Source organism: Littorina saxatilis, linkage group LG14, assembly GCF_037325665.1.
Source record: "Littorina saxatilis isolate snail1 linkage group LG14, US_GU_Lsax_2.0, whole genome shotgun sequence".
Taxonomy (NCBI): Eukaryota; Metazoa; Mollusca; class Gastropoda; order Littorinimorpha; family Littorinidae; genus Littorina; species Littorina saxatilis.
Genome location: NC_090258.1, coordinates 36,159,134 through 36,179,950, shown reverse-complemented (window position 1 = coordinate 36,179,950; position 20,817 = coordinate 36,159,134). Strand labels below are relative to the sequence as shown.

Genomic DNA, 20,817 nt, shown 5'->3' with positions numbered 1-20,817 from the left:
GTTTTCATATCTCAATTATGTACACAGGTTAATTGTGGTATCGTTCAGCTGGTCAATTTATTAATTTACCTTTATTTTGGCAGGATAATAGCTGTTTTTCTCAAGTTGACCCAACCTTCGCCACAGGGTGACCTTTTTATTTATTGTTAATCTCTCATGATTAGAACGATTTATTTTCGAATGTTGAATTATTGTATTGCAAAAGGATTAAAGTTTTCTAAAAAAGTTGTTTGAAATGTTTTCACGGGTTAATCTTTGAATGAGAGTGAAAAAGGATTTTTTTGACCCTACCTGCCCTACCCTCCCCTACTTGCTTTTCTCAACTTGTTAGGTCAAAACGAGCGCAGAACACACAACTGGGAAATTACATTGCATGGTTGGAATACGAAAAGATCTGAGATGACGAACGCTGAATGAACGTCATGCATGTGGTCACACCTATCTCGAGACTGATAAGCGTCGCGCAGAACCAGCCACTGCGTCCTTCCATTACCTCGCAAACACTGCCAAATGTACAACACGGTATATTTTCCCCGGAGAGAAGCAACGTCACAGTGTTAGATTGTTCAAGTACTCAGTCTTGAATTGATGCAACATGATTTTTGATAATTTTTCAGAATCAAGAATCAAAAACAAGGAAGGTTAGTTTATAACTTGAACGTGTAATAATAGACAAGACGAAACATTCACAAGTGTGTTGACCTCTAATAGTCTTTGAAGTGGACAGACATACGAATAATAATAAGGCAATTAGAAAAGAAACTGCGCTCAGTGTAGTCGTGTATACTTCTCTGATTCAAGATGACGAGACGCGAGAGTTATCATACAGGGTGACCCCCCCCCCCCCCCCAACACAAATAAAAGAAATGATTGTCACCCATTAAAATGCGATTTTATTCATATTTGGTGTACCTCAATTGGCTTGAGAGTATGGGAGGATGTACTGAAAAAAACTCGCATATATGCTACATACATTCCGGAAATTACTTCAAACCTTACATTGGTTGTCGTGACAAAGGTCTAAGCCATTTATTTATACATGCAATGTAATATTGTCATAATTAAAAATAGAACTCGTACGGATTAATTGTATTATACCAATTGTGTCAAAAGTATATATTTTTTATCATTATTTACAGGATGAGCCTGTCTGGTCGGTCACATTTTGTTTCTGGACCCCACATGCACCCATGCACACAAAGATAACACAAGTTTGGAACTGTGACTGTTTTCTTTGTTTTTCTCTCTGTTAATTCGTCAGTAACTGACGCCTATTAATCTACTTCTAAAATTAATTCTTGACAAATATGCCCACTCTGAAGAGAGAGCAGCCATGCATGCTGTAGATACTGGTATGCATCTTACATCTCATGTCAAATAAAAACCAGGACAGATAATTATGTTGTGACATACGTGATCGATCACACAGGAGAAACGGTATCGTCATGCACCATTACTACTTTCTGTCCCCAGGTATCCGGCCAACAGACGACATCTACAGTGGCGCTGGGAACAAGTACAATGACTGCCGTGGAGGCTCCTCAGTAGACGACCACCAGCTTCATCTCCAGACCTGACGATTGAGTAAGCTCAAAGAAAACCAAGATATCTACAGAGTTGCTGAAGGCCGCTGCCTTATTTTGGGCAAAGCCTTGGGCTGAAACGCTCAGTCTTAAGTAGGCGATGACGTTAGAAAGCACGGGGGGAACAAGGAAAAGCCCACAACACCTGTGTTGCCTGCAGTGGCCCCGTGACTGCATCAAATCTCCGCCATCTTCCCTGATAACAATCAGATTCCGCACGGCACACGATGCCAGCGATAGCCGGATGCCAAGCTTTCTCGGCTAGGAGGGGCGTGCACTTAGTCGGCGGGGCTTCTGGCACCAAAGAGGATCTCTCAGCCAATCGCAATGCGGTGCCGTGTGAGTGACGCGGGTAGCCAGGCAACCCACGAGCTTGCTTTCTGTTGCTGTGGCATCGTGGGGCTCTGTGGGGCGAAGACAGGAATGAATGGCAGTGACGACGAGAAAGGTGCGAAACGAGTAGTACCATTCACTTACTGCACTGTTCAGGCTCTCGCTCTCCGCGCGGATGGAATTACCATTGTATTAATTAAGATCTCGTTTCAATATGTGACGAGTGGGGAAGAGAGATAACTCAACACTGGGAACTCTAAGGAATGACTTTCCTGAAGCCAACTCAGCTCTACCGCCACAGATTCCAGTGAAAGCCGCAGAGTTTTCAAACGCACTGTGTCACCCGCGTCGTGTTGTTCGCCAAGTTTGTTCTTGTTACGCCGAGGCGACATTTCTACCTGGACCATTTCGTGGTCGTGTGGACAACTTGAGGTGGAATCCCTGACAAGAATTCACACGACGAGGTAATGAACATCGAAGACGAGAAACGAGGAGTACGGGGACATCAGTGAATCTAGTGACTGTCAAGAGTACTGTACATCACGTGTAGCGACCCGCAGTATCAGGTGACTGTCAACTTCTACTGCTACTATTCTGCTGTTAGTTAGCCATCTCTGTCCTGGCTTTTGTCGGAGACGTCAGTTGTGGTGTCTTTTATTACACCCATACTTATTTCAAAAGAAATGTTTTAATTATTTTATTGATAAGGACAGAGGATTAACTGTTAGTTAGTTTTCAGAATGTTTCTGAAGTAAAATGGTGGTGACAACATGGAAAGCAACATATGACTATTACTATGAGTGAGAGTAGCAAATTTTGTTTATAAGGAACTTAATCAAGTGACAGTGACGCTGAAAATACTGATGATCTAAAAAGAAATATGGTCTTTATGCCATCAAAACAATGATAAGACTGGTGTTTATTTATAAATAGACATAGTGAATATGGTGCTATGTGGTAGCTTCTAGTGTCAGGCCAGTGAGTCGTCGGTGAGTGCTGATCTGACGGCAGTGAACCTCTAAGTGAGCTCATACATCCAGAACACTGTCGCACTCAATGTTGGTGAGCATTGACTTCCAAGTAGTGAGTGGCTTGAAGAGCAGTGACCTGAACATAGTGAATCGTTTGGTGAGCCCGGTGTTCAAGGCAGTGAGAAGCTCGACGAGCACTGTCTTACCTCGTGGTTGGTGAGCAACGAGATCCCAAGCTGTGATTGTTCTGGTGAGTTGTGACGTCAAATCGGCCATCGCCTGGTCAGCGCTGATCTTCAGACAGTGCACAAGCCCTTCAGTGAGTACTGACTTCCTAAAGTGGTGAGTCGCCTGATAAGTACTGTCCTCAGAGTGGTGAGTCTCCCGATGAGTGAATACTGACCTCAAAGTGCATGGTGAGTCGCCTAGTGACTACCGCCTCCCAAAGCAGCGAGCATCTCAGTGTTGCATTCTTCACGTTCAGCACGTAATGAACGTCCTCTAGCCACACACCCACCATGGAGCAGCGACTGTACGGCATGAACAGCTCCCCCCTCCACCACCACTACCCCCAGTCCCTCAGCGCAGCCTACCCGGCCTTACACCAGACCTTCCACCCGCACCGCCAGGGGGCCTTCTCCTCCATGTACCCACAGGGCTTCCCAGGTAGCTTCCCCTACCCAGGGCAGGGCCAGGACTGGAGCTTCACGGGGGCTGCAGCAGGAGGTCTGGGGGGCCTGGGCGGCAACGTGAACGGGTCGGGTCTGCACAACGCTCCGTGCGGCGTCCTGGCGGCCCGGGACCCTGCGGACTACCTCTACACCCAGGGTGGCGCGGCCTCCGCCATGCACCCCAGGGCCTTGGTGTCGGGTGCCCAGGGATACTGTGACGTCGTCTACCCGGGATCCTACAGCCCCCAGGATCAGGGTCACCACGCTTTTCCTCCGTCACCGTCACAGTCTCTCAGTTCTTCGCCGGCCTCTACTGACTCGTGTGACAAGGCCAGGAACTCAGGTGAGGTGTAGTTTGGTTGGTGTTCTCTGTTATCGTTTCTGTGTGTTCATCTGTCTACTCTGTGTTTTCTGTTTGTAGTTGAGTGTTGTCTCGGTCCATCTATCACTACCCCAGCCCTCTCAATAAGCACATCACTGTCTCTCCATATATCTATCGATGAAGGGAGCCCAACACTAAACTGACCAAGTAACTATAAGTAACTGACAGGAACACACACACACACACACACACATACACAAACACACACACACGCGCGCGCGCACACACAAATTCTCAAGCAAGAAATTAATATGTTGTCTAGGACTGGTGTCCCTAGTTTGAGATGTCGATATAGAGACTACTTCTGACATGGCTTGCAATGTCATATCAGATTTACGAAAGGGAGCTTTTCAATATTTGGAAAAGCAACGAGTGTAAATCTGATATGACACAGCAAGCCACGTATAGTATTGTGTTTATCTCACATACTGTTCTTGCGTGTTTTTTGCTCCAAACGTCCCGCAGTCAAAGCGCCCAAATTAAAGACGCGTCTTATGGAACCTCGATCTCTTCCAAGCCTCGTGAAAGCGTTGACGTCAAAGCTAAAAGACGCCACTCTGGAAAGTATGCGTGACGTCTACGTTCTCAACAATCTTCCATGGGAAACAGCAAGCGCAACAGTGTTCCAAGAATGACGTTTGTCTCGGTGTCTTTGTCAGCATGAGCAGTTCAAAATTAGGTCCCTGCCAGACTAGTTTGACGCGACCTCATTTACATGATATATACACAGGTGTGAGTATATAGTTTAGTTATGTAATGGGTGGTCTCTCTCACATGGGATAAAGGACAATTCACACCCTAAATTAGCAGTAGCACGATAGAAGCATCAAAATGGTAGACGTCGTCGTCGTATAGTATAGTATATATAGTATTAATAGAAGTTGTTGATGTTGTTTTTGTCGCTGTTGATGATGCTGTGTTTGGTGTTGGTGCTGGTGCTGGTGCTACTGGTAATGTTGAATATGCGAAATCTGTCGAACGTTAAAGACACAATCATTTCCGTGGAAACCATTCGACTCATCGTATTAGATCTGGCCAGGCTATATATAAATAAAATAAAACCATCCCTCCACTTGGAAACATACTAAAACGACAGCACGGATGTGCAGAGAGGGATTTGTGTCGTGTGTAAAGCAGAGAGGGATTTGTGTCGTGTGTAAAGCAGAGAGGGATTTGTGTCGTGTGTAAAGCAGAGAGGGATTTGTCTCCTGTGTAAAGCAGAGAGGGATTTGTGTCGTGTGTAAAGCAGAGAGGGATTTGTGTCGTGTGTAAAGCAGAGAGGGATTTGTGTCGTGTGTAAAGCAGAGAGGGATTTGTGTCGTGTGTAAAGCAGAGAGGGATTTGTGTCCTGTGTAAAGCAGAGAGGGATTTGTGTCCTGTGTAAAGCAGAGAGGGATTTGTGTCGTGTGTAAAGCAGAGAGGGATTTGTGTCGTGTGTAAAGCAGAGAGGGATTTGTGTCCTGTGTAAAGCAGAGAGGGATTTGTGTCGTGTGTAAAGCAGAGAGGGATTTGTGTCCTGTGTAAAGCAGAGAGGGATTTGTGTCGTGTGTAAAGCAGAGAGGGATTTGTGTCCTGTGTAAAGCAGAGAGGGATTTGTGTCCTGTGTAAAGCAGAGAGGGATTTGTGTCCCGTGTAAAACAGAGAGGGATTTGTGTCCTGTGTAAAGCAGAGAGGGATTTGTGTCGTGTGTAAAGCAGAGAGGGATTTGTGTCGTGTGTAAAGCAGAGAGGGATTTGTGTCCTGTGTAAAGCAGAGAGGGATTTGTGTCGTGTGTAAAGCAGAGAGGGATTTGTGTCCTGTGTAAAGCAGAGAGGGATTTGTGTCGTGTGTAAAGCAGAGAGGGATTTGTGTCGTGTGTAAAGCAGAGAGGGATTTGTGTCCTGTGTAAAGCAGAGAGGGATTTGTGTCCTGTGTAAAGCAGAGAGGGATTTGTGTCCTGTGTAAAGCAGAGAGGGATTTGTGTCGTGTGTAAAGCAGAGAGGGATTTGTGTCCTGTGTAAAGCAGAGAGGGATTTGTGTCCTGTGTAAAGCAGAGAGGGATTTGTGTGGTGTGTAAAGCAGAGAGGGATTTGTGTCCTGTGTAAAGCAGAGAGGGATTTGTGTCCTGTGTAAAGCAGAGAGGGATTTGTGTCGTGTGTAAAGCAGAGAGGGATTTGTGTCGTGTGTAAAGCAGAGAGGGATTTGTGTCCTGTGTAAAGCAGAGAGGGATTTGTGTCGTGTGTAAAGCAGAGAGGGATTTGTGTCGTGTGTAAAGCAGAGAGGGATTTGTGTCGTGTGTAAAGCAGAGAGGGATTTGTGTCGTGTGTAAAGCAGAGAGGGATTTGTGTCGTGTGTAAAGCAGAGAGGGATTTGTGTCGTGTGTAAAGCAGAGAGGGATTTGTGTCGTGTGTAAAGCAGAGAGGGATTTGTGTCCTGTGTAAAGCAGAGAGGGATTTGTGTCGTGTGTAAAGCAGAGAGGGATTTGTGTCGTGTGTAAAGCAGAGAGGGATTTGTGTCGTGTGTAAAGCAGAGAGGGATTTGTGTCGTGTGTAAAGCAGAGAGGGATTTGTGTCCTGTGTAAAGCAGAGAGGGATTTGTGTGGTGTGTAAACGAGCATGCCAACCACCTGTCTGTCCAGGCTTGTCCATGAGAGCTTTCTTCCTGTCGGACATATACAGGCTAGTATATATATATATGTTACAGTAAATTCATCAAACCAGTAAATTTGTAAATTTACTGAAATTTTCAGTAAATTTGTAAATTTCCTGGGTGTCAAACTCAGTAAATTTGTAAATTTCCTGAATTTTTCAGTAAATTGGTAAATTTACGGAGTGAATTTACAAATTGACTGGTTTGATGAATTTACTGTAACATATATATATAGTGGCTGCTTATGCTGTGCAGAGTGCGATTCTTTTGTTGGAATTAGTTCGGCAGATTGGTCTTAATGCAGATTAACATGAGATGACTGTCACAAAATGCAGTTATCCCCCAAACCAAAACATCAACTATGCAATTTTAAAGCTTGTCCGACACTGAGCTAGAGCTCTGAACGCGAAGTTACTTCATTGCTGAAAAAAAAACCTAACATTGTATGTTCATGAAACCGAAAGGGTTTCAGCAGCAATGCAGCAGACTTATTTCACAACTTATTAAATATACAGACATGTGTCTTGGCTAATAACAACGACAAAATCCCAACACTTTAGCATTTTCCTTATGAGGGTGCCTTGAAAAACTGAGACAACGAATCATTTCCCGGCATGTGATCTTTTCGCATGGCAGAGTATAATGTCACCGTTCTTATAGTAAAATGCATTCAGTGCGTGCAGGCGCGTGTTTCTATAGAGACGAGTTTTCTGGATAGTTGAAGTCTTGGTTGAATGTTATTTATCAACCAATCGCGATTAAAGGAAATAGGTCTACAATTAAACAAACCACAACTTATCCCATTGTTTGAAATAGTAGCTGTAACACTTTTTGTTAGGCGTATGACAATTCCAGTGCAGTGACAAAACATATTTACGTCAACTTGTCTTGCTATAAGGAAAACTTGAAGCAGCTTCTGCAGTCAAGCTGATACCAATGACACTTTATACATTCAAACGAACGTAAACTTATATCACGGTCTTGAAATAAGGGAGAAAAACTAAAAGGCAGAGAGAGAGAGAGAGAGAGAGAGAGAGAGAGAGAGAGAGAGAGAGAGAGAGAGAGAGAGAGAGAGAGAGAGAGAGAGAGAGAGAGAGAGAGAGAGAGAGAGAGAGAGAGAGAGAGAGATAGATGTTTTTTTTCTTTTAGCATATATATAGGGGCGCTGCTATTATTCGATTGATTAAAAGCTTAGCGTTATGCTGTAACAATGGTTTATTCCCAACCGAACACGGCACTCGATGGTACCTGCACAAAAGCGTAAAACCGGTACAGCTATATACATATAGGATTTATTTGCAAACAAAGAGACTTTTATGGTTGCTGTTGAGCTTTGACAGTCTGGGAGTGAACTTATAAAGAAAAGATAAATCAGAACACACATGCATGTTTACGTATCCCTGCTATAATGCGTTACATTTATATCAAGAGCTGAGTCGTGTGAAGGTGTTACTAGATGCTTTGCTGAAAGTGATGTGGTTCATATTTAGCCTGTTTTTATATGAAGAGAAACACGTTACATAAAATACTCGAAACTGTAATCAATAACAGTCCGAATGTGTATCGGAACGAAAGAATCTTTTTTCCTTCATGTATTCTACACCAGAAAAGAAAATGTGTAGTGCTACTGTACTGGAGCTTATTAATACGTTATTGTTTATATTTTTATGACCGGCGACATAGTCGGTTGCCCATGTACCAAATATTCTGTGTTTGTCTGTTTCTGCAAGAGTTTTGTTTTCAACTAAGGACAATGGAAGTTTAGTATAACAGATAAGATATAAATACGATATTATAAGATCAGATAAAATAAGGTAAAACATAAGATAAGATATAGATAAGATAAGATACAATACGTTATAAGATAAAGACAAAATAAGATAAGATACGGTAGAAAGAAGAAAGTGGAAAGGTCAAGTGGAAGGGTGCTCTCATCCCATGTAAATGCCTGAACAGATCTGTTGTGGCTGACATTATGGAATAAAGGAGAAGTAAGGTATCTCCAAGACTTAAAATATGTTATCCTTTCATCATGTTTGAAAATGTGTACTTTCGTGTTGTTCCATGCATCGTAGCTTGTATTGTACTGTACTGTACTGTGAACACGTACGGCGCTAAGTATACAGATCTATACAGAATTGAAAATTAGGCAGATCATTTGGCATTTTCCGTATTACGAAAGAGAGAATAAAATCAATGTTTCACTTGATCATAAATACTGGATGAAGACGGAGCCATGAAAGGAGTTTTGTTTTGCCGGTTAGAATGTATTTAGTATAATGACACAAACGTCATTCTGCTTGATTTATTCATCAAAATATGTTCCATTCAGCACAACATACAGCCATGCTATTGATTATTCGTGTGTCCAAGTGCCAAAACTTGCACTCACAAAAACACCAACAGATCTGGCGGTCAGTATGATTCGTGTGTTAGCGGGAAACACGGTACAGTTACTAATGTTTGTCTATGGATGCATTAATTAGTACTTTCTAAACTATAGAAGTGTTCCACTGTGAACACACTTACTGCATATTACTATTTTATTTTACAACGATGTGACATATAACACATAGAAGCGCGAGAAAGAATATGACGTCATAATTCATCATGACAATACACTATTAATACATCACGTGCCGTCATTCCGTACTATCATCATACCATCCTGAAGAAGGCAGTTTACCCGCTGCCGAATTATTGATTAAGAACGTACCAAACCTGGTTACTGTTGTGTCCTCTTTTTGTTTAAATATAACACATATAGTTCTAGAGAGCAGAAGTAGCACATGGTAGACATATATATAGTGTGTTCCATATCAGTGAACAGCGTGTTCCATTGTGATCACAGGCTTACGGCTGTTTGCGTGAAATTCAGAGTGAAGGATTCAGAACGGATCGATGCCACTCCAAGTTAATAAACAATGGCGAGTATGATTTCACGCTACGAGTTCAAAATATTCAAAGTTATGATATGACATTCCAAATCTTACATGATATTTCATGCATGTAATACACATTGTGTGTACATGTACGTAGAGGTTACATGCCGAGTCTCAGTGATTATCAAAAATAATGGTCGAAGTTAGCGGATCATGAAAAATGCGAGCTTTAGCGAGCTTTTTCATGACCGCGAACTGAGACCATTATTTTTGATAATCACTGAGACGAGGTGTGTAACCTCTTTATTCCTCCTTTCTTCAGTTATTCAAAGAAAAGAGGAGTTTTTTTGCGAAAGTTTGATCGAATCCTATTCTCTCAACCAGTCAACCTGCGCAGGCGATCGATTAATGCGCGGTTGTATAGTTCCGTGCAAATCATTCCATTCTGTTAACACTTCTTGTCAGTTTTCCTATTTTAGGCTAAAATCAAGTACACAGATATGCTGTTATTCTGCTGTGGCGGCAAAGGCAGATATTGTGTGTTCTGTATATGTTTTGGTATCGCTTAGGGTAATGTTTTTTCGTCAAATGGGACTAGCAGACGAACTTTTGCACCCGTGTTCCAACGTTAAAAACTGTATGAAGTTCAGTTTTCCGGGGAAAATAGTGTATGAAACCCCTTTATGTTGTTTAAATTGATGAGATGTGTGCATTTGGTTGCGTGTGATCTGTTTATTAAATGAAATATTGTTGAAAACTGACCGTCGGATTGCAGTCTGTTGTCGAAGGAACTGAGAGAAAAGAAGGGGAACTACTCTTGTCGCTAGACAAAGTATGAGTTACTTGCCTTGGGAAATTGCTTGTGATGAACGGCTTGAGCCACGGCAGATGAGATTCAGAAAACAACCGAACTCATGGATTTTATATGGAGATTCATGTGTTCAGGCCTGTAGTTGTTAATTTAAATGCGGTATGTTTGTATTGTTTGCTCCAGAGATGTATACTTCGTACATTAGAGCGTTCTGAACTTTTCAGTCGCAAAAAGTAGTTCCGAAACAGAACAACCTCTCAACCCATTGCACTATCGAGGATTCAGGCTGTTGCTGGGTCGTTATTTGTTTGGTTGCTGGGTCATTATCGAAAAATAACTACCCCTACAAGTTTACAGAGGTAAAAAAGCAGAGGGGGGAATAATTTCTTTTTCTTTGTTCTGTCATCAAAGTTCAATAATTACCCGAAATACAAGTGCTTGTATATAACTGAATATTTGCAATGTTCACAAGGCTGTTTTATTTTCCAGGAATGTAAGCTATGCATGGTTAATCAGCGTGTTTGTTCAAAATGATGCAAGCTGCGTAACAACAACACCGAATGTTCTCATATCGGTTACGTATTCAGCCACTTTAGAGGAGTTTTACCCTTATTTCGTGGAAGGTAAACCCTATGTCAATATTTTCAGGCGAGCACTGCCGACTAACTTCAAAGCCTTGAAACTTAAGATGCAAGTGAATACGTCCATTTTTTGTTTCAATTTAATTGACAAGTTACATCAAGTATGTATTATTTTCTCCATGAAATCTTTTTTAATGTATTTTTCATCATTTTTTTAGAGATGCGCAGGTACTTTTCTCGTGCATGGTACGTTCTCCGTACAAATAAAATGGACACATTTGAATGTAATTAAACAGTATAAATAGCGTCTCTAAATTGTTTAACAATATTTCTTTGGAATAGCTGTGGAGATTAGAAAGAAACTGTCTCTAACAAACAAAAAAGCAATCTCTCTGTCTTTTTGTGTGCTTGTCTCAGTCTAATTCTCTGTCTGATTCCCCATCCCCCATCTCGGTCTCACCCCTCTCGGTCTCACCCCCCCCCTCTCTCTCTCTCTCTCTCTCTCTCTCTCTCTCTCTCTCTCTCTCTTTCTCTCTCTCTCTCTCTTTTATGTCTTAGTTTAGCAGGGACAGATTGTAAGACTAGGCGTGAGCCTAAAATCTCCATCCTTGAGTAATAAAGTTCGTTCGTTCGTTCGTTCGTTCTCTCTCTCTCTCTCTCTCTCTCTCTCTCTCTCTCTCTCTCTCTCTCTCTCTCTCTCTTTCTCTCGCTTCAGAAGTTCTGTGTGTGTGTGTGTGTGTGTGTGTGTGTGTGTGTGTGTGTGTGTGTGTGTGTGTGTGTGTGTGTGTACATATAATAGCTGTATTACTCATATACAGGACCATGCATGTTTGTATTATAGGGCATGTTTTAAGATTAGGCTGTACCTATAACGCCTCTATCCTTGTGTATTAAAGATCAATCAATCAATATCTCTCTCTCTCTCTCTCTCTCTCTCTCTCTCTCTCTCTCTCTCTCTCTCTCTCTCTCTCTCTCTCTCTCTCTCTCTCTCTGCCCCCCCTCCCTCTCTCGTATTCTGAAAGGGACAGTTGTCATACAACTGCGCGACCGACTGTCTAAGCAAATTGCCTGTACTCCGTGACACCATTGAGACAAAAGGTGTCAGGCAGAGTCAATGTGGCCGACACATTTGTCGAGTGGAGCGCAGAAATGGCGCAGCTTACATCCAAACTTGACAGAAGTGCAGCACTGAAAAACAGTAGTTTCCCAAGACATGTAAAGGATCGGAAGCTAGCAGATTTTTCCCGAAGCTAATGGGGTTGAGATAACATGTTTTAAATTTTGACAGTTTTGTGTATGTATAAAGACTGCTTCTGTACCGAAAAAGGAATCTGCGTCGTAATCCGTGTGGTGTGAATGTACAGAATCTAAATATTTCTGTATTTATCACTTAAAACCATTAGTAGAACACACAGAAGTTTCGTACGGCATGTATAACAGTCGGAAGTTTACCATGTGTTTTTTTCTAAAGTTGAGCGGGTCCGTTTGATAGGGGTTTGACTATAGTTATTTTCGTGTGAAGCGTGTTTCTGTACAGTACCGAACAATAATCTGTGTGTTCGTTCTGTATATGTTGTACATTGTGTAGCTAGCTGTTCGTGTGTGGGTTTTTTTCTGTCAATAAGTATCTTACAATTAGGAGACGGGCGCAATGGCCTCGTAGATAACACGCCGGCCTCCCAAGCAGAAGGTCGTGGGTTCGAATCCCGGCCGCGCCTGGTGGGTTAAGGGTGGAGATTTGTCCGATTTCCCAGACCAGCTCGTGCCTTATCCCCCTTCGTGTGTACATGCAAGCACAAGACAAGTGCGCACGGGAAAGATCCTAGATCCTGTAATCCATGTCATAGTTCGGTGGGTTATAGAAAAACGAATATACCAAGTACGCATCCCCCGAAAGCGGCGTATGGCTGCCTAAATGGCGGGGCAAAAACGGTCATATACGTAAAAACCGTGGGAGTTTCAGTCCATGAAGGAACTGAGAAGAAGAGGCACATTCATTCTCTTAGTTATATGTCCACACCCACAGACGTGTTCAGACTGTATCATATAATCTGTTTATAAGTGCATCTTTCAACTTTAACACAGGCTAGCGCTTTTGCATGTGCAGACTATTATTATTTTAAAATGAATAAATTTTGTAAATGACACCAATGCCAACCTGTGAAATTATTCAGCCAGGAATTCCCCACAGGAAGCAGCCTTTTTGGTAGATGTCCAAACTGAAGAATGCTCTTATTATAGGTGAACGCCAGGACAGATCAATGGCGATGCATGAACATGACTATCATTATACACATGAACATGACTATCATTATATACATGAACATGACTATCATTATATATATGAACATGACTATCATTATATACATGAACATGACTATCATTATATACATGAACATGACTATCATTATATACATGAACATGACTATCATTATATACATGAACATGACTATCATTATATACATGGTTGGTTGGTAATGTCCCTCATTATATACATGAACATGACTATCATTATATACATGAACATGACTATCATTATATACATGAACATGACTATCATTATATACACATGATAAGAAAGGCACGTTTGAAGGAACGCTCCTTCTCGTAAGCACAATTCGGCGCACCGTCGTAGACCTTGTCAGGCTTTCTCATGAAATAAGACCAGTCCTCCACTTGCTCATATACCTAAAATGAACAGCCTGTGTGCTCTTTGTGCACAGTTGGAATTTGTTTGTGTTATGTGGGCCCGGTAGCTCAGTTGGGAGAGCACTGAACTTGTGATCGGAAGGTCGCAGGTTCGAATTCGGGCCGGGACGGACACGGGTCAACTTTATGTGCAGACCCAGAGACGGAAGCCATGTCCCACCCCCGTGTCATCACAATGGCACGTAAAAGACCTTGGTCATTCTGCCACAAGTGCAGGTGGCTGAATACACCTAAACACGCAGACACTTGGGTAGCGCGACTCCGTTGCTGCTAGCTTTCCACTGGGAGGAAGCGACCCGAATTTCCCAGCGATGGGACAATAAAGTAATGAAAATGAAAAAAAAATGAAAAAATGAAATAATTCGCATAAGTCGCCTTTTTATAAATAAACTTATCAAAAGGTTCCAACTCACCACAACACGTAAACAGGGTGTTGACTAAGTAAAAGCCTGTCCAGATGTGATATGGTGCACCGAACTGTTTTCACAAGAAAGAGTTTGCCTTTAAATTTTGACAGGTTTTTGTGACGCTTGTTTCTGTACCGGAAAAGGAATCGTCGTCCCCACATGTTGCATAATTATGTACATGTACACAACATCTTTAACATGCAGGTATTCATGTTATTCAATACGTTGCTTGAAGGACGTCGATACCGTGCACGTTCACTTGCTGCACGTGACAGCTGTGTGCATGCACGAGACCCACGAGACCCACGAGACCCACGCCAGACGGTGTGACACCGCCTTATTGATCCAATCCTATCAGCTGTTCGGTTCATTTCATGCAATTGCTCAATGAATACAGATATGAAGAAAACAGAGCATGATGTATGTTCGTGACAGAACACTTAAATGACGAATTCCTTTATTTTTTTTTGTTATCTAACTGTGTAAAAGAGATATAACATTCAAACACCTAAATATTGACATCTTTCTAATATTATACTTGCTTAGTTTGCAGCAAGATTGTGTTAAAGGAAGATTGTGTTGGTGTTTTGTGTCGAACCTGCAATTGCGACCACCTCTCGATTACGACCACCTCCCCTTATACGACCACTAGAAAGGAATACCGACGAAATCTCCTTTTTAGTAATTTGCCTTTTAATAGCGACCACATGCCTATAACGACTACTTCGGTCGGTCCTTTGGTGTTCGTTATACACAGGTTCGGCTGTAATTGGAATAACTGTACTCTGGGCAGTTTGATCTTATGGCAAAATCATCCAAGCTTTTTTGGCCAGGTGAATGCAATGTTTTTGATTCTCCACCTTGTTTCAGCATGCCTCTGCTCCATTTTCCAAAGCAGCAGACTTGGGTGCGTGTGTGTACTTAAGTGTGTGCGTGTGCGTTCCGTATCTGTATTTTTCTGTTTTGTGCCCCCCTCTACCCCCCCCCCCCCCCCCCCCGATCACGCTGTTGTATGTGTTATCGCAGGCAATGGAATGTTAGATGCCGGCAATCTCAATCGGGTTATCTCCCGTATCGCTAGACTTAATGCTGGTGATGGGGTTACGTCCCCTACTTGACCTCAGATAATCCCCGCTAACTAATTGAAGGTTCATGGATCCCCCCGCACCGTTCATGCACAGACTGCTGCACTCCGTCTTGCGAGACCGCCTTGTGTGGTCGAAGGGACGTAATCGCAGTCACTGTCTCGCCCTGAGGGGAGGTAATCGTGCGTGTGATGATGGCGCCACTGCAGCTTGCTTCCAATCTTTCTTGCAGCGCCATTTTGTCGTGCGTCGACATGGATCTCGTCAGCTGGGTCTTCCGCCATTTGAGATAGTCTCGCAAAGCTTGCCAAGCAGACTATCTAGCCGTGAGAATCATTGTCACATTGAAACAAGCGTATTGAGCACCGTGTAATCTTGTTAGTGACAATCATCAACTTCTTCTCTGGTTTGTAATTTTCCGATATAGTATTCTCTTTGTATACCTGCGTGCGAAAATGGGGTGAAATAAGTTCTTCATTATAACTCAAAAGTACAATTCATCGGATGACACTCAGTACGTTTTTCTTTTGTAGCTCTCGTCCTTTTCTCTGTAGTTCGAAAGAGGTTATGAGATGAGTGCGGGGTGAGGAAGAAAATGGCGATCGTTTCATCAGTTTTCCAGTATCGCAATGACATAGATTTCAATATTCTCGCGTACTAACTGACAAGAATTTTCACTACCATTTGGTACTGTGTCACTTGAGATAATAATAGGACCTGAATATCGTTAGATAAAAATACTGCTTCCTTTATCCATACATGATCATCGTTAACTTTATCTCGCTTTGCAGTCAGTTTTGCCAACACAGCGGACGACAAGACAAAAGACGGCACAGACAAAGTCAAACATTTCATTGGGATTAGTTAAAGCGACGTCGTCCACCAGTGAAAGTTCTTCTCTAGTACAAAATACTAATACAGTACGAACTTTGCTGTCATAAGATGCTGCTGTTGTGTTGAAATCCGAAAGAGATAGACCATTATATAACGTTCCAAACAATTCAGAGACAAGTCACGTTACTATTTACAGTCGCCTTTTGTCTGTCAAAGTTTGCTTGATTGTTTTGTTTTAATTATTCATAAATTACATTACATGACATTACTTGTCTAATTACTTGTAAATGCGTGTGATAGAATTAAAGTCGTAAACGTCATTGTTGTGACCGTTAACAACAACGCAGACGATACCTATTTTACCAATATAATAATAACTCAATAAATGCGGCCTTGACTCGGTCCGCGATAGAGAGGCAGTGACCCCAAGGTCAACGGATAAGAAGAAAGAGGTGAGGGTAAAAGGTGCGCTAGCGACGTATCGGCTAGTGCCGATTGACAGATCAGTTATATCTGTATCGATGACATTTAGCCAGGATTGTCACTGACATTGACATTGTAGCTTAAAGCAAAGCGTTCATCCTGTCAGTCGTCACGTTTATAACGGTATTCCCTGATTCACCCCCACCCCCACCCCCTCGCATCCTTCACGCCCTTTTCACCCGCCTCTCTGAAAACACTTCTTGTCCTCATTCCTTATACAGTCATCATTTTCTCGAGTTTTCATTCACAAACACCTGGGAAATAAATCTCATGTTCCCCATGCAATAAATCCCTGGTTACCATAGTTGCAGGAAGCAGGTTATACATGGATTATATAATCAAAAGCAAACCCAATAGAAACGCTCGGGGATTCTTCGGCTCTTTTCATTGGCGTTTCCCCAGACCTAGACAGACGACACTGCTATGCAAAGTTCCAAAAACGAACTGGCAAAATGGCACAAGTAAACAAAAAACAAAACTACTTCATGAAAGGTCATAAATTCATCACAAACAAATGAAACCTAGCGATATGTTTTGTCTTCTTACAAAGTCATGGAGTGCGTGTATCTGTGTTTCGATACACAGACGTTCGGAGAAACACGAACGTCAAGTTCAAGTCAAACCAATTGACCCCTGACACACAAATGTTGACCCGTGCACAAGACGTTGTATCGCTAAACGAAGCGCAAATAAGAAATAATAATAAAAGCAAAGAACAGAGCAACAAGATATGCAAACATCTAACAAAGCCGAGCAAGCAGAATGACAGGTCTAATGAAAAACAAAGAGGCACTGAGTCGGAAACAAGATCGCGATTCTTTCCTTCGCTGCACGACGCAAATCTTCTGTGACCTTTGACCCAACGTAGCTTCCACATTCGATCACTCAGCTTAATATTTAGAACAGAAAGCCGAGGGGGTGGAATACTGAGAGGAACCTACAGAACTGTGCATCCTCAAACCTGACATACTTATCCCAACATTTTATGAACTCAAAACACAGAAAGTTGCTTTCACACGCCAGCTTTGATTGCAACAACGTGCTGGGGCACCAAACCATGTATTATCAAAACGGAACTTGTGTTTCAAAGCATGGCTCCCTGTGTTGATTTGGCACTTATTGTCTCACTATCAAAATTATGACAAAAACGATGTTTGGTGGTTTGTTGTCAGAGCATCTTTCTTGTCGGTCCTCGGGGGGCATATCGACTTTTGTTTCATATTTATTGACAGCGGCCTTCGGCCTTGGTCAATAAAGACGATATACTCCCCATCGGACCGACAAAAAAGCTGGTCTGTCAACAACCCATCAAACATCTTATATTAGCCTAAGACCTCGAAAAATCTAAGAAAAGCTTATCTTAAAAGAGAAAGGAGTTTTAAATTGGAGGTACATTTGCAGAGGCTATGAACAAACCAAAAAAGGAGAAATGTTAAAAAGGGGGAGGGGGGAGGGGGGGGGGTCAACCACTAAGAAGTGACGCCACACGGTTTACAGCGTGATCACGGCGTGATCAGACGAGGGTCAAGTCAGTGCAACACAGTGGACATTAATTTATTTCTCTATCTAGACCTCAAACCACACCTAATTTGCTAGTTTATCTGTCACATTTCTTAATACAGGTCATATGGGTAGAGTGTAGGTGAAAGAAAACTCTGACACTGTCTTAACACAGACAGAAACAAACGAATACAAGTCGCGTAAGGCGAAAATAAAACATTTCGTCAAGCTGTCAAACTCACAGAATGAAACTGAACCCACTGCATTTTTTTTCACCAAGACCGTATACTCGTAGCATCGTCAGTCCACCGCTCGTGGCAAAGGTAGTGAAATTGACAAGCCAGAATAGCGCGGTAGTGGTTGCGTTGAGCAGGGAACCACGCTTTTCTGTATCTGAGTCATTCTCCAAAACTGGTTAACAAAAGTGGGAATAAGGCCCAAAAATAAAAATTGACTAATTTGAGTTGAATTATTGATTCAAAGGTTCTTTGTTATCAGAATGACAGTTTGCAAGAAACGAAAAAGCAAGAAATACGTTTCCTTACAAAATACAGGTATCTGACTGATAGGGGGGTATACCCGTATCATTACGTGCGCATCATCGTGACACAAATTTGTTAATAATGCAGTCATATTGAATGATTATATGTTGTACTAATTATAGCTTGACAAGCATGTATAAGGAGTTGTTTAAAAAGAAAGAAATAAAAAAAAAATATAAAGAAATAATAATTTTTTATAATTTTTTTTTATAATTAATTTTTTTTTTAATTTAAATTTTTTTTAAAATATACCTTGGCACGTACATACAATATACATGTACACACATTTATATTGGTGACAGAAAAGGTTTGTGGACAGAAAAAAGGGAATACGAAAGAGAGAGAGAGAGAGATGGATGTTTTATTGTTCTAATCAATGATTTGATTTTGACAATTTTCAGACAAATGAAATTGGTGCATAAAACGAAATTACTAAGGGTGAGATACATTGGGCTTTATAAACATAGCCTACACATGCAAATAAGTGAGGCAAAATAAAGAAAGAGCCTGCCAAATGTTGGGACATAATCATGGAAACATTTCTTGGAAAGATGATATAACTTAAGCAAACATTGTCAGACGACACCAAGACACATACACAGATATACACGTACAGACACGGGCACACACACACATACACACACACACACACACACACACAGACACACACACACACACACACACACACACACACATACACACATGTGTGGGCACACACACAGCAGATTATATACACATATGAAGCAGTCATTAAATGCATACAACAAATGTATGAAACTAAACAGCATACACACACACATATACACACACGGGCGCGCGCACACACGCACGCACATACACACACATACACATACACTCTCTCACACACACACGCACACACACACATACACACACACACCCACACACATACATACACACACACCAATTAACGCACATATTTTCCGAGATGAAATGCATAATAAGAAGAGGTTGTAACATGCCAGGGAGTTCACGTTTACGGCACCCTCAAGTCAATCTCTTGTTACGGGGAATGCATCAGTGTTTCCAGAGCATGATATATGTTCGTACAGGGAACGCGAGAATCACGTGAGCGGTTCGTTTTCTGCAAGTCTTTTTTGTCGCATTCGTGAGGCCAAGAACAGGTACTTTGCAAAGGATACAAGCTGATCCTCTACCGTACAAGTGAGCAAATATCGTAAACAGTCTTCATCTGAAAAATACTGTATTCTGCCAATATATCTCTGCCTGATGCCATCGTAAGTGGGGCAATAAAAAACAACATGGCTTTCGTCTTCAGCATTATCCGGGCAGAAAGGACAGTCACGACTGGTGTCAGAGTGAGAGTAACGATGTCGATGGGCATTGAATGGGGAGACCCCCAGTCTAAATCTGGACAAAGCAACTTTATAAAGGCTCACATGAATCATGTCCAGGTATTCTTCGTGCCCAATACAACTTTTGAAACTGTGGTAAAATTCAAGGCGTGTACTTTCTGACAGACGTGTAAACCATTCCTGTGAAAACTGGTGCCTCATTGTCTCCTTCAGGTCTCCCAGAAACAACTTTTCATCTGCCACCCCAGCACACAACCAAACGAAACCATATCCAGACTTGCACAAAAGGTCTTTGACATGTGTGACCCAGTTTGTTTGCCCTCTGTCGTGATTGTTCAAAAGAGACAGGTAAGCCATCTTTGAGAGTCGAGAGCATGGTTGTTTTAACAGCCGAAACCAGTATTGCACACATTTTGCAGCAGCTTCAACGTAAAGTGGATATCTTCCTAGCTCGCCGTATATCGTATCGTTGGGGGTCGACGGGGGTACGTTTATAAACAACTTACAGGCAAAGAGGTGGACTTTCTCAATCTGTTTATTGTTCTGGTGGCCCCATATTTCTGCTGCATACAATAATGATGGAACGATCTGTGTATCGAACAACTTAAAGAATACAGCGCACGAATGACACCCATTGGTTTTAAGGGCCTTGAGAATTTCAAGAGTGCCTTTCTTCGCCCTGCATACGAAGTCCTCAGTACCAATATTATAACTTAGCATTGTTGAAAAGTTTAGTCCCAGGTACTTGTATTTTCCAACAACCTCCACTTTCTCATTTCCCAAGGTCCATTTTTCCCTTGCTGACAGGTGGCCACCTTTGCGAAAAACTACCTACCTACTCTAGAGAGAGAGAGAGAGAGAGAGAGAGAGAGAGAGAGAGAGAGAGAGAGAGAGACAGAGAGAGACAGAGAGAGAGAGAGAGAGAGAGAGAGAGAGAGAGAGAGAGAGAGAGAGAGAGAGAGAGAGACAGAGAGAGAGACAGAGAGAGAGAGAGATCCTGCGTAAATGTGAAAACGTAACAACCTTGAATTTGACGAGGTGTTGAATACGTATTTGACAATCACACATATAATTAAAAAAA

At 42.1% G+C, this 20,817-nt stretch overlaps 1 protein-coding gene across 1 annotated transcript in view; it reads left to right on the top strand.

Moving 5' to 3' along the window:
• The first annotated feature begins 2,022 nt into the window (after positions 1–2,022).
• The window catches only part of LOC138947666 (homeobox protein Hox-B7-like), a 44,732-nt gene continuing 25,937 nt past the window's right edge, over positions 2,023–20,817 (top strand). The window contains exon 1 of the mRNA XM_070319195.1: positions 2,023–3,901. Coding sequence (XP_070175296.1) covers positions 3,406–3,901 — 496 coding nt within the window. The 5' untranslated portion in view covers positions 2,023–3,405. The remainder of the gene's footprint in view (positions 3,902–20,817) is intronic.